The sequence below is a fragment of the Geospiza fortis genome, unplaced genomic scaffold (assembly GCF_000277835.1).
Source record: "Geospiza fortis unplaced genomic scaffold, GeoFor_1.0 scaffold1105, whole genome shotgun sequence".
NCBI lineage: Eukaryota > Metazoa > Chordata > Aves > Passeriformes > Thraupidae > Geospiza > Geospiza fortis.
In genome coordinates, this window is record NW_005054608.1 from 172,936 (window position 1) to 189,882 (window position 16,947).

At 36.4% G+C, this 16,947-nt stretch overlaps 1 protein-coding gene across 1 annotated transcript in view; it reads left to right on the top strand.

Annotated features, from left to right (window-relative positions):
- LOC102041026 (contactin-associated protein-like 4) overlaps positions 1-16,947 on the top strand; it is a 205,932-nt gene that overhangs the window by 133,010 nt on the left and 55,975 nt on the right. Inside the window, 5 exon segments of the mRNA XM_031064606.1 lie at positions 3,848-4,051; positions 4,221-4,405; positions 6,093-6,236; positions 8,644-8,905; positions 15,403-15,549. Of these exon segments, the coding sequence (XP_030920466.1) occupies positions 3,848-4,051; positions 4,221-4,405; positions 6,093-6,236; positions 8,644-8,905; positions 15,403-15,549 (942 nt within the window).

Genomic DNA, 16,947 nt, shown 5'->3' on the forward strand with positions numbered 1-16,947 from the left:
GGAAGGAAGGAAGTGGCGGAAGGAAGGAAGTGGCGGAAGGAAGGAAGTGGCGGAAGGAAGGAAGTGGCGGAAGGAAGGAAGTGGCGGAAGGAAGGAAGTGGCGGAAGGAAGGAAGTGGCGGAAGGAAGGAAGTGGCGGAAGGAAGGAAGTGGCGGAAGGAAGGAAGTGGCGGAAGGAAGGAAGTGGCGGAAGGAAGGAAGTGGCGGAAGGAAGGAAGTGGCGGAAGGAAGGAAGTGGCGGAAGGAAGGAAGTGGCGGAAGGAAGGAAGTGGCGGAAGGAAGGAAGTGGCGGAAGGAAGGAAGTGGCGGAAGGAAGGAAGTGGCGGAAGGAAGGAAGTGGCGGAAGGAAGGAAGTGGCGGAAGGAAGGAAGTGGCGGAAGGAAGGAAGTGGCGGAAGGAAGGAAGTGGCGGAAGGAAGGAAGTGGCGGAAGGAAGGAAGTGGCGGAAGGAAGGAAGTGGCGGAAGGAAGGAAGTGGCGGAAGGAAGGAAGTGGCGGAAGGAAGGAAGTGGCGGAAGGAAGGAAGTGGCGGAAGGAAGGAAGTGGCGGAAGGAAGGAAGTGGCGGAAGGAAGGAAGTGGCGGAAGGAAGGAAGTGGCGGAAGGAAGGAAGTGGCGGAAGGAAGGAAGTGGCGGAAGGAAGGAAGTGGCGGAAGGAAGGAAGTGGCGGAAGGAAGGAAGTGGCGGAAGGAAGGAAGTGGCGGAAGGAAGGAAGTGGCGGAAGGAAGGAAGTGGCGGAAGGAAGGAAGTGGCGGAAGGAAGTGGCGGAAGGAAGTGGCGGAAGGAAGTGGCGGAAGGAAGTGGCGGAAGGAAGTGGCGGAAGGAAGTGGCGGAAGGAAGTGGCGGAAGGAAGGAAGGAAGGAAGGAAGGAAGGAAGGAAGGAAGGAAGGAAGGAAGGAAGGAAGGAAGGGGCGGAAGGAAGGAAGGAAGTGGCGGAAGGAAGGAAGTGGCGGAAGGAAGTGGCGGAAGGAAGTGGCGGAAGGAAGTGGCGGAAGGAAGTGGCGGAAGGAAGTGGCGGAAGGAAGTGGCGGAAGGAAGTGGCGGAAGGAAGGAAGGAAGGAAGGAAGGAAGGAAGGAAGGAAGGAAGGAAGGAAGGAAGGAAGGAAGGAAGGAAGGAAGGAAGGAAGGAAGGAAGGAAGGAAGGAAGGAAGGAAGGAAGGAAGGAAGGAAGGAAGGAAGGAAGGAAGGAAGGAAGGAAGGAAGGAAGGAAGGAAGGAAGGAAGGAAGGAAGGAAGGAAGGAAGGAAGGAAGGAAGGAAGGAAGGAAGGAAGGAAGGAAGGAAGGAAGGAAGGAAGGAAGGAAGGGTTTGTTTTCTACCTCCAGGTGTTAAACCTGCCTTCCTTCGTGTGAACTGATAAAACATCTGCTTGTGCCATGACTGCACTGCAAATACTCTGTGCTGAACCTCAGCCCAAAATCTGTCTGAAGCCTCTGCCTGATAGTTCTTTCTATTTAGTGTGTACAAAAGAGAACAATGAATTTCTGCTGACATTTCCTGTGTCTTGTTCCTGAAATGCCAGGTTGTGACAATTAATCCATGTAAAACACAGTTAAGGTTAAGCTATGTCGTGGCACTAAATAAAAGGGATATTAGGAATGAGTTTAGCTTACAATTTCCCCTCTTCATTACAGTACTCTTTTATTTCTTCCTCTAAAAACTGGTAGTCTAAAAATAGAAATCAAAGAAACAAAAAGGTGGGGATTTTTTTGCCCTGGCGGGCAGAAAGATATGTTTAAATCTGAAAGTGACAAATGTATAAAGTAGTAGAATATAGGTAACTGGAAAATAAATATATAATGCACATTAAAAAATGTCAGTTATGTATGTTATGATACCTAACAAAAAGCACTGCAGATACTGCTCAAATCCTTTTTTTTATCGCTTCTAGTTGTATTGAGGCTTTTTCAGCATTTCCTACCTGACTGAAATGCTGTAAGTCAACATTACAGTTACATCAGTCACAGAAAGGACTTCATATTCTCCTCATAACTGGAATAATGGCAGTTGGTTTGTGTTGGTTTAAGTTTGTTTTTTGTTTTTTTTCTTTATAGAATATTAGCATTGATTTCAATTGATATAAAGATAAAAAAAATTTTTCTAAGATATTTCAATTAGAACTTTTGCTCAGGATCACTAGGTTTCTTGGTCCTGTGGTATGTGAGGCCTCCAGAATCTCCAGTTTCTCAGGGGCATTTTGTGATTTCCAAAGATATTTTCATAGTACACTAAGGATTTATATCACATTAATTTAAGGAAGACACTGCCAATTGTGGAAACAAAAGATGAGTGTTCATAAAACAAGTTTTATTTTCCTTATTTACAACAGTAGAGAAAATCCATGTAGAGGATTTTGAAGTCCAGTAAGTTGCAAGTAGTTGGTAAATAAGAGAGGAAAATCTTATGGTAATCTGGATATGTGCCCACATTCTATTTATCCTTATAGCTCTGCAGGACACCCAAGCTGTCTTTCTCACACCTCTTTAAATATATTTCTAAGGGTAATTCATGGATGGTGAAGACAAGACCTGTGTGAGAAATGTGACAAGAATTTTGATTGCCATCTGCAGCAATTTTGCAATCGTCATTAATTCATGGGATGAGGGCAGGGGCAAAATTTAATTTGGTTTTCTTTCCAAATATAGACAAAGCAGATATTGCTTCTTAGGAACCAGTGCTGCAGAATAGTGTAAGGGATTTTAGAAAGCCATGTTAATGTTCTTTATACTCTGTCCCAATAAGAAGAGTATGTTCCCAATCCTACAGTTATCATTGTCTACTAAAGTAGCTGGTTTGATGGGTGTATATAAATATACAAGTGGTCTTATTGAAGTCCTTATTGAAGCTATTCTACATTACATTCCTAATTTTAATTCAACATTAATTAACATTTTGCTGTCCACATTCATTCAGTGACAAAATGAAGTAAAATCTAGGGTTCATATTTAGGTAGAACATCATATTTATTCATTGTACTTTTGTAAATTAATTCTTCATTATCAATATATAAAGAAAATCAAGAAACTATATTTAAAAACATAACTGCATTCACTTGACAAGAGCTTTGTGAAAATGGGATATAAATTAGTCACCTAAAGTACAAGAGGTAATTTGAATTCATTCCATTTCCGTGCTGAAAATATGGAGAAATATTTATCGTGAAATTATATAAAGTTAGTAAATAGATAATGAGTTTCCCTTGACTTGCAAGAAGTCAACCAGTCAGTTGAAAAACAACTTCATATTTTATTGCATATCCTTACATCTTCATTCACTTCAAAAATGTATTTTTCAAGGGTGATTACTCTTTTCATTACATATGAACTGTGAATACTCGATGAGCTTTTTATAGTGTTATCAGTTCCTTAATGTGTGTCTTGTTCAATCTGTACTGATTTTGATGGATATTCTTTTATACTATTAGGATAAAATCAGTTAGCCCTATTTCCTTCCTTTCCCAAAGGTCAGCAGCAGCCTTGGCTTTTTTTTGTCTCGATTTTATTCATTGGAATGAATTGCATATAAATTAATAGCGATTTTCAGCCAAAGAGTACGGGTAAAAACAGAAATGGTCAAAGTACTTTATAGCTCCAAGAAAAGGAAGACCAGCATATGAGAACATTATTAGATTTGAATAGATGCCAGATCTCTTCTCACATGGTTTTATTATCTAGTTATACCATCATCATTAAAACACAACAGTCTTAACATACGGGGAAAAAATAAAGTACAATTTACTGTGCACAAGTGATCTAGAGATGTTAGTGATGGAACTTCATACCATATTGAAGTAGCATGCAACTGTTTCTTTCAGACATAGCATTATACATTATCTTTCATTTCTTTACTTCTAGGGTCTGAGGTGGTTGGCTTTGATGGGAAAAGTTGTCTAATTTACACATTAAATAGAAAACTCATTAATACAGTGAAAGATGTGATTTCTCTGAAGTTTAAGACAATGCAAAGTGATGGAATTCTCCTCCACAGAGAAGGACAAAATGGAGACCACATCACCATGGAATTAACTAAAGGGAAGCTGTCCCTACTCATTAATTTAGGTAACAGCTATAGTCTCATAAAGTCTAATATAGTTACTAGGCATTATTTGACTAAAATTTCTCTTAAACTGTTAAGTGGATTTTAATGTATGAAGTATGATAAACTAGCAGTATATTTTTGAATGATTTTTTCAATGAAATTAATAGTTTTTATTTTTCTTCTTTCAAGGTGATACTAAAACTCATCCTCCTAATGCCCAAATTAATATTACGCTGGGCAGCCTTTTGGATGATCAACACTGGCATTCTGTTCTCATTGAGCATTTTAACAATCAAGTAAACTTTACAGTGGATAAACACACTCATCATTTTCATGCAAAAGGAGAATTCAGTTATTTGGACCTTGATTATGAGGTGTGAAAATTACCTTTCCTTTATTACATTTATTACCTTTGTTATGCAAATGCACTGAAACAGGCAAAGGAAACAGAACTTAAGGAAGTTTGTAGTCCTTAAAACCTAGGGGATTTTCTGTCTGTTAAGGGAATTAATCAAAAAGAAAGAGATGTTCCTGGAGTACAAATCTTCCACTAGACTCAACGCAGTATTTTCAAAAGACCATCTTTTTCATCTCAGAATTCATTATTTTAATACCTTTGTTTTAATAGACCTGCAAATGTGATAAACAATATTGTAAACATAATGAATGAGACCCAACTCAGTGCTATGATTTAATGAATATTAATGTTATGAATAAAAAACTTGATTAAAATTGCAATGTCAGCATAAAAACTGTTGTAGAAATATTTATATCAAGACTTAAATCCCTGTTAGATCTGAAAATTATACTGTGAAAAAATCTTTCTTGCACAAATAGTAAATTCATGAACAGTAGTAGATGTAATGTTCTGTGAAATTTTCCTGCCTGTGGTTAAAAATACCACTATTTCACAGTTGTAATGTGATGACTGGCTGCTTTATGTTTTCCCTATACTGTTTGTTGGATAAGACAATGAGTGATAGACCAGAATGTCAGGAACCCACAGACTTTATTGTACTCATTCCAATTTTTAAGCATTTTAAAGTGAGATGTCATGCTGTTCTGTGTCCATTATTCCATTTCAAAAAATATCTGCTCAGAATTTCTGAATGTAAGTCATAATATCAAAGTTTGGAGGATCATACTAATTTTAAAAAAAACCAAAAGCTAGAGGAAAAATAACTGGTTGACAATTTGTTTTAAAAAAATTTAAAAATTAAAAGGTTAATAGTTTAGACTGACCTTTTTTACAATGTTGTCTAGAATAGCTTTGAAATATGTGAGCTCAAATGTTCACTTATCCTGGAATCCTATTTCTGGTGGTGTAAAAGAGTTAAAACATATACTAGAGAAGAACTAAGGTCACAATTGTGGCAGTGCTTTTCTAAAATAATTTACTGCTTTCTAGCAGCTTTTGCCTCAGGGCAGGGATGTATTTAGACAGAATGATATTCTTGAATTTAGTAGCTCTCAATGGGTTTTTATTTTTATTAAATCTTCCAATCTCTTTCTGAAATAAGTAATTTTACATCACCATACAAAGGAACTGCACAGCCTAAGCATTTTGAAAGGGAAAATGTGCCTCCTTTAGTTTGTTTCAAATCAGTTCTAGAACAATGTAATTTGATGGACTCTTCTTTTCTACTATAGTAGTTATGGTGTGCACAGAGTGGAGAAGTCTGGGTCAAGTTTCTAAAGAAATTGTTGCTAATTGTCTTCTCCCTTTTTACACTGTTTTGCATAGTCTCCTTGTACTTGGCCTTGTCCTTCTTCTTCTTGGTTTCACAGCTGTAATGGACCCTGAAAACTGATTCAAGACACAGATACATCAGAAGAAGAAAAAAAAAGCCAAAATGTCAGAATGATTTGCTACATACATTTGACTTGATACAGCCTATTTTTTGTTAGCCTGTTCTTTTAATATGTAGATGTGATACAGTGAAATACACAAGTAACAGATTCATTATAGGCCAGTCTTTGACTTCTGCTCCTACAGTATAGTCAACTTCTTTCCTTAGAAAATTACTTAATAGTATTATTGATTTCTCTTCTCTTTCTAAGCTCAGCTTTGGAGGGATCCCAGTGCCTGGAAAATCAGGGACATTATCACGCAGGAATTTTCATGGGTGTTTTGAAAATATTTATTATAATGGAGTGAACATTATTGACCTGGCCAGAAGGCATAAATCTCAGATCTACATTGTGGTAAGAGATTTATAATTAAGAAAGAATAAAAAAGAGAGAAAAAGATCACGACCACTTTCAAATCCAACCTGTTAGCACATGTTTCTGGTAAAATCTATGTTAGGTAATGAAAGAAAAATAGAGTAATTACCAAGTTGGGCTACTTTTCATTTTATGCTGGGTAGACTCATCCTAGTAGAAAAAGCAAGATGCATTTTATTCTTGAGATCTTTAGCTGATATTTAGCTATGTCTGATACCACAGTGTTGTGTGCTTTCTAACTTGGTGACAAAAGTCAATGTGTAACAAGATGCATCAGAAACCCTCAAATCTTTGGTTTTGTAGCAGAGTAATAATAATATGTGTCTGACTAATAAGAACACCAGCAGTACATTTTTTAAGTTCTTTATTACTGAGGATACTGATCCATTTTGTCCAGAGAGTTAAAATTTTGATAGATCAGTTCTGTTTTTCAGTTTATACTGATCTGTTTCTGAAAACCTTAGTTTAGGTTGGTGGGTGTAGTGTATTTATTGTGACATGGCCAGAAGTCATATTATCCAAATTCCTACCTTTTAGGGAAACTGTTCCAATAACAAAACAAATGTGTTCTATGTTACAAAAGGCTTTCTAGAAATTTTACTGAGTCCTTTGCTGTTGGTTTTGTTTTTGGTTTTTTTTCCTAGTACAGCAAGGGTCATCTCTGTTTGTAACATGTGTTTATTTAGTAGCAGGAAATGCAGAGGTGTCATGGAAATCAGCTCAGAATAATTAAAAATGTATTAAATGCTTTCATGATCCAAATATTTTAACTTTAATTTCTGTTCAGAATACAAAGAATCAAATTTGGTCTCCATCATAGAAGAAATGAATGAGAGGCATATCTTCTCATGTAAAATTCACTTGAAATATTCCAAAATTGTGTAAGCTTGTACCTCTGCATAGTATTCTGTCCATGATGCTTATGAATATTGGGGAATGGGCAATTATAGTAGGCTCTGCGTGGACTAGTGGAAGGGGATCTATGAATTTATCTGTAATAGGAAATTTCATTATTTTCATGTCAAATATTTTAAATTGTTGTGCACTACTTTCAAAACTATTTAGGAGACATTTCATAATCTAGATAATATAGAAAGAATCTCTGTTACCACAGAATCCCTGTTAAACAGGCACTTTACTGGGGGAATCTGCAAATGGCCAGCTTTTAGCATTTAACAAGGCTTTTATAATCTGCTGAGTATCTTTTCACTATGTGTCAGTTTAGCTGACTAATCATTTCTGTACAGCTGAGTTCATGAGACAAAGCTTTTACTTATTTATCTATTTTCCTTGAAGAAAATGAAAACCCATAAGCTCTAATACTTTGCCACACCAGGGACTAGTGAATATTTTTCTTAAATTGATTTTAAAGCTGCTTAATGTGTGGCCAAAGTTTTAGGTATGCTCAAAAGTTTAAAACCTCTTAGTGTTGAACAGAAATTAAGTGCACTTTAAATTCCAAAAACATTAATCTTTAGTAATCCTTTTTCCAGAGCAAATTAATTATAGTTCAAATGGCATCAGCAAGTCATTAGATCAGAGTGTACAGTGTAGTACTATCAAGCACCATAAAGTGTTAACTAACTCTGACACTAGATGCAAAAAATGCACTATTCCCATTCCAGATTTCTTATCTGCATCACTCAGTACAAGTACAGATACAGGTTACTCTCAGAGTTTCTCGATTAATTCAGCCACAAGTTTACCTAAGAAACAGTTATTTCAGAAGAATGTAAGCAAACGCTAGGTGCATAAATCCAACTCATCATCTAGTCCATACAGGCCTGCTTGAAAACACATTCCCTATTAAATTAAGAAGTATGTGTTGTGCATTTGTAAGTAGCAAAAGTTTATATGTGGAATTTTCCTATTTGTGAAAACAAATACTGGAGTTGGTGTGCATCCCCAATTGCATTAATTTGGAATTTTTTCCCTTTTTTCTTAAATTTAAAACCATCTTAAACAATCAGTGCCAGCTCAACATTGTTCTCTGCATCCAAGCATTTAGACCCATGTCAGTGTTTACATGCAGTCAGTGGCATGGCATTTCTTTATCACTGAAGAATTTGTCAAGTTCCTAATGCTTAGTGAGGCTGAGCCAAGCTAGGAACAAAGCAGATCTTTCCAACTCCTGAAGTAGCATTAAATCAGCCTCATAATTTAGGATCTTACACCATTCCCTCAAAGGTCCTTGCCGCTCTGTGCAGGCAGATGAGTCTACTCTGCTCAGACAACTATGTTAACATTTCTCAAACTGATGAAGTTCATGTTTAATTTTTAGACTAATGCATGCAAGTACTATGTACCATGTTTTGAAACTCTGCAGTTTCCATGGAGAAATTCTCATGACTCTTCCTAATGCCATATTTGTTTTATTTATTTCTAGGGCAATATGTCCTTCTCATGTTTAGAGCCAAAGGTAGTTCCTGTGACATTTCTGAGCTCCAGCAGTTTCCTGGCACTGCGAGGCACATCAGGGCAAGATGAAGTATTTGTCAGTTTTCAGTTTCGCACTTGGAACAAGGATGGACTTCTATTATCCAGTAAACTGCACCAGTCTTCAGGTGGTTTCCTCTTATATCTGAGTGATGGGAGAGTCAAAATCAATCTTCATAAAACAGGAAGAGTACTGAGTGACATCGCTGCAGGTAACAGAAATGAAGAAAAAAAATTACAAGACTCCTATGAGTAAAAGAAAAACATTAAAAGTTATTTATTTAGTATTTGCTTTCTTGACTGATTTTTATGATTAGTTTGTGTGCAACTGTGCTTTACTTGTGGGAATTTTACACCCAATTATTTCTAAATGCTTTCTTTTCTCACAAACATACCTATTCTTTTTTTCCCCATGAGTGAGCAGAAATTACTTGCAGTAATACTAAAAAATTGAGTCCTTAGCTTAACATGCATACAGTATGTACAGCTCATGTGTATGACCAGGCAAATCTAAGCAGTCTTTTCAGTTGTGAAGTTTAAAGAGACTAAGAAATTTAGTCTCACTCTGTCAAGCTAAGTCATTAAGATGTGTCTCACCATTTGTCTGTGCTTTCAAAAGGTATCAAGTAACAATTTTTTTTATAAAGTTATACATCACTATAAATATACTGTCTATTATTTTTTAGAGTTCTCCATTGCAGAGATATCCATTAATCTGGGGCAGGGGATGCCCAATACCAGATTGTATTTCAGAAAACCAGGGCAAGTTTGAGTCTATGATTTTAAAAAAAGGGAACTTGAGAAAAATGAATACCTGGAAGATAAAAGGTCACTTTTGTAGTTAAACACTGAATCGAGACTAAATCATCTACTTTTGGTAGTGCACTGCTAGGCATCCCTCAGGGTAAAACAGATTTTCAGAAAGCTAGTACCCAGTCTAGTCTTCTGATGAGTAATTTCACCCTTGGCAAACAAATATGTCAAGACAAAAGGATGGAGCTACTATAGTGAATACACAGTCATGTTAGAGAGCATTCAGTTGGGATTCTAAGCAGATTCCAGCTTTAACTTTCTCTCTGCCTGGCAGGAATGGGAGTAAGTCTTTCACAAAGAGCGTCCTCAGTTTTTCTGAGCGCTGTTGGCAGTTGATGTGGGATCAGCAAGACTGTTGGCCCAGTCAGGAATCTCCATCTTTCAGGAAATATGATAGCAGGACAGAAAAATGTCATCTCCACATTCAGAGGTTTTTTATAAAATGCTGCTATCAAGTAATGTCCCCATGTAATAATATCATCACCTTCACCTAGCAGCTTGTCATCAGTATTGTACTATACAATGGCATTCCATATATCACAGCTACCTTAGAGCTTCTCATTATTTATGCAAACAAATTTAGTTTTGCCCTTTACTTGTAGATGGATTATATGATGTGATATGATATGATGAGACATAAGACAGGAAAAAGACAATACAGAATAGGTGGATAAAAGGGATTACAAGGAATATATGATATGAGGAAATTGAGGCTAGGGTTGGAGTCATTTCTGTATGGACAAAGACGACCAGAGTCCACTAGCTGGAGCAATATATTGTAGAAGCAATGGTGAATTTGAATGCAGAAAACACATTTGTGATATCCAGAACGTCACTTGATCTTTGATTCATTTTGACCCGTACACAAGCCTGTTTTTTCCATTTTATATTCACAAAGCAGAATGTTATCAGTGTAAAAGAAGCCAAGTTAGTTCCAGTTATGTAACAAAGACCAAGTGAGAAACCCCCAAACTAGTTATAATCAGTATAAAGACAAAATAAGAATCAACTGTCTAAACTGTCCTCAAAACTTATTAGGCAGTATAATGCAGAGGGAGCAAAGCAGAACAAAGCCGGACAGAGAAACCGCCACAGGATTTGAACGTGAGGTCTCTTTAATCTTTGTTCCATGCTCCTGTTTCTTTGATTGATTCCTTACTTTAAATCCTCTTAATAAATGAAAATTCCTTCCCTTCCTTGAGGAGGAAGCGGGGGGAAGGGAGAGGGAGAGGGAGGTGGAAAGGGAAGGGGAAGGGGAAGGGGAAGGGAGGAAAGGAAAAAGGAAAGGAAAAGGGAAAGGAAAGGGGAAAGGAAAGGAAAAAGGAAAGGAAAAGGGAAAGGAAAGGAAAAAGGAAAGGAAAAGAAAGGAAAGGAAAGGAAAGGAAAGGAAAGGAAAGGAAAGGAAAGGAAAGGAAAGGAAAGGAAAGGAAAGGAAAGGAAAGGAAAGGAAAGGAAAGGAAAGGAAAGGAAAGGAAAGGAAAGGAAAGGAAAGGAAAGGAAAGGAAAGGAAAGGAAAGGAAAGGAAAGGAAAGGAAAGGAAAGGAAAGGAAAGGAAAGGAAAGGAAAGGAAAGGAAAGGAAAGGAAAGGAAAGGAAAGGAAAGGAAAGGAAAGGAAAGGAAAGGAAAGGAAAGGAAAGGAAAGGAAACTGTGAAGTTCATTATGTTTCTACAGGTGTTTAATGATTATGGGTAAAATTTTAAACTGTTGATTATTTTAACTCAGGAAAAGACTATAAGCCTCTAATGACCACAGATAATGTTGAAATTTGCATAAATACTTTGATCCTGTTCCTGTGGGTGATAATAGGCATGGCCCTGGTATTTTTTATTTTCTAAAATAACTGATGCACAAAGAGTACCACTGACAAGTAATGACAAGATATTTCCCTAGGCTTACCATTTGAAAATGTCAATTTCTTAGTAAGAATGTCAGTGGTATACAGTTAGCGATGTTGAATTTGCGTTTTTAGGAGCTATTTCAATTGCTGTTCAATTATGTGATATATGTTAAAGAAACTGTTGCCATGCACTGTCATTTTAACAGACTGGCTGATGGTGGTGGCACTTTTAACAGCAGTAGGTAGACTTGCACGTGGGAAAATTTATTCAATTTCAAAGCTGCAATGCAGTACATAAAATATTAGTATTAACATCCCAAAATAAATCTTGACATTGTATGCTGAAACAGAATTTAGTGTTCTCATGCTAGGGTAAGTTTCCCATTCATAAAGTCTAAAAGGAGGAATTGTGTTTGTTTTTGTGAAGGCAAAAGTTACAGCAAAATCATCTTATTCTTTTCAGAGAGGGAATTTATCTAACAAAACCATATGGGAAACTTTTCCTTGAGTTTTTGAAGTGTTTGGTGTAGCAATCATTGAAGCAATTCAAGTCTGCATTTGGAGGTTGAGTAATTAAATTATGGATGATTGGACAGAAGATTTGTTCCCCTACAGGCAAGGACTTATGACCTGACTTACACACACACACACACACACACACACACACACACACACACACACACACATATAATATTTGATAATTGAATCTGAGCGTATTTCTTTGTGCACAAGTCTTAAATTAATTTTCCTGTGTTTTTTAAGAATTTCTTTAACCATATAAAACCGAGGAGAATGGCATATCATTTCCTAACTAATTAAGTTATAGTAAGTTCTATCTTTCTTTTGCAGAATGGCTGCTTAATGTCTTTAATTTGTAGCCTCCTTTGCAAGTGGTACATCAAATATTCACAAAGAAATAACATACGTTTAAAAAAAAACCAGAAATCAACACAAAGTTAATTTGTTTTGAATTATGAGACCAAATTGAATTACAATATGTGTAAATGTTGGATCCTATTACTCAGTTTGTTCTGTGACGCTCTATTTCTATGAAGCTTTTAATTTCCATCCATCTTTTAGTTAAATGGTGTTAATAATAATAATGGAATTTCATTGTTATACTTCAGACTAATCTATAAATTACTTCCTCTAAACTTTTTTTTTGTTTCTCACTGATCTCCTAATAATTTATATACACTGCATTTTATACATGTGTTTCTGAGGTTGGGTATCATTGTTCTGCAAGACATCCCGTAGACCCTATTTTAATACTTAGATTTAAAATGCTAGAACTAATGGGAATAAATGGACATCTTGTTTAACAGCTACCTTATTATGTACTAAAAAAATTCATTGCTTTGTTTTTCCTGTTTGCTTGTGGTTAAGATTTTTCTAACTCATAGTAGAGCACCAGACAATATAAGTTTCAGACGGAATGTAGATGTTGGTAGTCCATTGGCCTCTTCCACTTAGATGTTTTACCACTCAGTGGCTTCACACAAGCAAATATGAATTTAGTCAAAGTTCTCAATTCAAGGGCTAAAATGAACAGTTTTCTTCAGAGTGTCTTGTGCTCCCACAATGGCATTCCTTAGTTCTCAGACTTAATAAAAGGGATTTCTAAGAAGTCTTAACTTCAGCTGCATGAACAGTGGTAAATATCTCTAACCATGCCAACCACTCAGAAGGAGAGATAAAATACCTATTCCAAAATTATATACTAGCTCAGCAAGGTGAATTACAATCAACAAACCAAACAGTGTAAAATTCATCTTATTAATTTTCCAGTAACCAAAACTTCTGATGGTCTGAAATACCATTCTTTATATGTTAGGACAGTCTCTTACCTACCTTCACTGTCAAATACTACGAGGTTTGGAATATGGTTTACCCACCAGAACAAGAAGCTACTGAAGGAGGATGCACAACTAAGAATTAAAAGCATTTATCCTTGTAACGATTAAAATAAAATGGCAGAATTTGTTGATAAATTTATTATTTTCAGTAATGACACAGGTAGTGAGATCAAGTGTATCCTCAGCAGGTTTGCTGATGGCACAAACCTGAGTGGTGCAGTTGATTCACTCTAGGGAAGGAATGCAACCCTTGGTAGATTTGAAGATGGAGGATGCTTGATAGACTTGAAGAATGGACCCATGTGAATCTCATGAAGCTCAGCAAAGCCAAATGAGAGTTCCTGCACCTGGGTTTAAGTGCCCTCCCCCCTGCCATATCAGTATAGGCTGGCGGAGGAGGGGATTTCTTGCAGGCCTGCCAAGAAAAACTTGGGGGTGCTGGTAGATGAGACCCCCACCTCAAGAACTCCTTCAAGCTCTAGGGTCCCCAACACAAGAAAAACATGGTCCTGCTAGAAGGAGACTGGAGTAGGGCCATGAAAATTATCAGAGGGCGGGAGCACATCTCCATGAAGACAGGCTGAGAGAGTTGGTATTATTCAGCCTGGAAAAAAAAAATAATTAGGGAGACCTTATTGTGGCCTTTTCATACTTAAGGCCTATAATGGAGATTTTTATTCTTTTTTCCTCCAAGGATCTGTAGTGGCAGAACAAGAGGTGACAATTTTAAAGTGAAACAGGTTATATTTACATGTTCCACTCCTGGAAATGATCAAGGTTATGTTGTATGGGGGTTTTGGCAATGTGATCCTGTAAAAAAGTCCCTGCAAAGAGGGGCATTGATTGAACTGGTTTTCAAAGGTCCCTTGCAGCCCAACATGTTATATGATTCTATGATTTTTTAATTTCTAAAGGAAGAGATAAAGTATTAAAGAGTTGCGACCGAGGAAAATTTCAATCACTTGAAGTATTCATGAGAGGCTGGGACTAAAGCAAAATGTTTAGAATTTCTGGTTACGTGTTCCCTAATAAATATGCTTATTGAAGTAAGGAGAAAAGGTATATAGGACTAATATTATCTTAAATATACTGGAGATATTATCTAGGTGATAGTTCATCTGAGTTTGCAATGTCCTTTTAGGGTTTATCTCTTCCTTTTATTATGATCTTGTATTTAGATTATGGTAATCACCAATCTATGGATCCTAATTATTCTATAATTTAGCTATTTGAACCTTCTCATCTTTCTCTTTTTATTTTCTTTCTTTCTGTTTGAATGAATCTCTTAACTCATGGATTGCTACTGCAACATATATAGCATATTCTAGAGAGGACTACATGAATACATGAAGTTTCAAGAGGGAAATCACAGATCACAAATCATAGGCACTCTGCAGTCAGAAAATGCTTTGCCTAATTTAGAGATTGTATTCTTTATTCTTCACTGAAAGAAGTGCCTCTGCCCTGAGGAATACTCAAGCACATGATTGACTTTAAGCACTTGTTAAAGATTATAACATGGTTACATGCTACCCTGTGTAGAATTTATTTATGTATACATAAGTGCTTTCCAGAATCGGGACTATAGGTTTATTGCTTTGTGGCACCTTACACCTACACAGCCAGGAGTAATGTAAGTTTGTGGTCATGGCTTAACTCTCAGAATATTTTCCGCACATGTCCCATAAAAGAATCAGCTGAAAGCAAAATTGTCTTGTGACATTGACGTGATGATTACTGAAGCTTTTAGCATCTGCAGTATTTTACTATTTTGCCATATTGTAATATAATGACCACTTTGTAACAGTGTAATAAAAATAGGTATTATGTGTAAAATACTGTATCCACCATCACAATGATGTTTTAATGATAGTCTCCTTGGATTGGGAGGATACTCTTCACAGTCATTACATTAAATGAGTATATTACAGATAATTAGGCTACAACAATAGTACTACAACACTAAGACTTATTCAGTGAAGTAGCTTTATTTTTTATCTTTCAAGTATGAAGCAAGGTTCTGTCTTCACAAAAGATGCTTATGCTTACTGAGTTCTTTTTCATTTTACTATCACTTGGAGATTTTATGTGGGCTATGATTGCTCTCTCTTGGTTCTTTCTCCTCTCAATTCTAAAACATTTAGATAGTATAATAATAGGTGGAAGTTCATACTAAATTTGGGGGTATTATTTTTCTTTCAGGTGCTGGATTAAATAACGGGCAGTGGCATTCTGTGTCCCTCTCTGTCAAAAGGAATCGGATCAGTGTAAGAGTAGACAATGATGTGACCTCATCTGCTCATGCCTTCATACCTCTGCAGATTTATTCAGATGTTTTCTACTTTGGAGGTGAAATATCGTTGTTTGTTTATAAAGGCAATATCCAACAGTTACATATCAATTTTTCCTGACATATCTAATCAAATGAAAATTATTATTTGGCTTGCTTCAAGTCTTCTTTGCCTGGCTTGGTTCAGGCACTGTTCTGATATTTTCAGTTTTCTTTAAATTTTACCATGTTGGGTAAAATAAATCACCACCTTCAATTCTTGGTAGCTTTTTAGATAACTTGTACTGTGCTCTGATAATTGAATATAGTCTGGCTGGCAATCAAACAGACACACAAAGGTTTCTCTTGCTGCAGACTTATTGTTTTGCCAAATGAATATTTTGGAGAGTCTTCCACTGGAATGACTTCAAGTAAATGCTTAAGTAAATGCTTATCTTGTAAATACCCTCTTCGTACATAGACCTTTTCGGTTTGTTTTTTTTTACCACAGTGATATAACTTTTCTATGTTTGATGAATATAATTTGTGTCTAAAAACCTGTATGTACTTATGTCTTCATTTCTCTAGGAATATCAACAGTCATCTGCCATCAAGGGATTATGTCATTAATGACATGTATTGTTATTGATAGACTGGAGCTGATTGTTCTATTATTCATACAATTCTTTTGGGAATGGGCTGCATAGTAGCAATGATAAACATTACCTGAGCGTGTTGGTTGTTTGCCTAATGCTTCCTCTCTTTTAAACATTAATGATTAAATTATTAATTATTTAATAATAATTCTCAACTTTCTGTGAAAACTGAGAAGGTTATCTACAAAACACTAAATGAGTATGGACCCAGTCATTGTCCACAGATCACTTCCCTTGAAACAACAGCTTTTAAATAACTTTTATGTTCACAGACATGCACTTAGTACAGTAACTGCTACATGAGCATTCACATGAATTTTCACATCTGGCATCTACCCTGTAATACTAAAAATACCCCTTGACTTGGCTTGTAATCAGTAAAAGCAGAGAAAGATGCAAAATATTGGTCTTGAATAACCCTTCTATGTTGGTTCAGGTTCCCAGATCTCTGATAAGGTGATTTTCACCATTGCAGGGTTGATGGCACAAATGAACAGTTCAGAAGGGATGTGGGGATCTACAAAAAGAAGCATATTCAATTGAGTTGTAGAAGGACACTTATATTTGTGATTTGCAGTGTGGAGAGGACAAATTAATTCTATACTGGAAGTAGCAACTGTATATCCGTCCCTCAGATTCTCTGATCTCAGCCTTATTACTGAAAACTACAGCTCATGCATCTCATACAAAGTTAGGGAATTCTAGAAGTGGGTTTCTGAGTTTAGAAAATTCTTTATTAAATTTTTATGTTATATGCCACTGTCAAAATGCAGACAATGCATTTTTACTTTCTTTCCAAGTTTATATGAATATTTACCATGT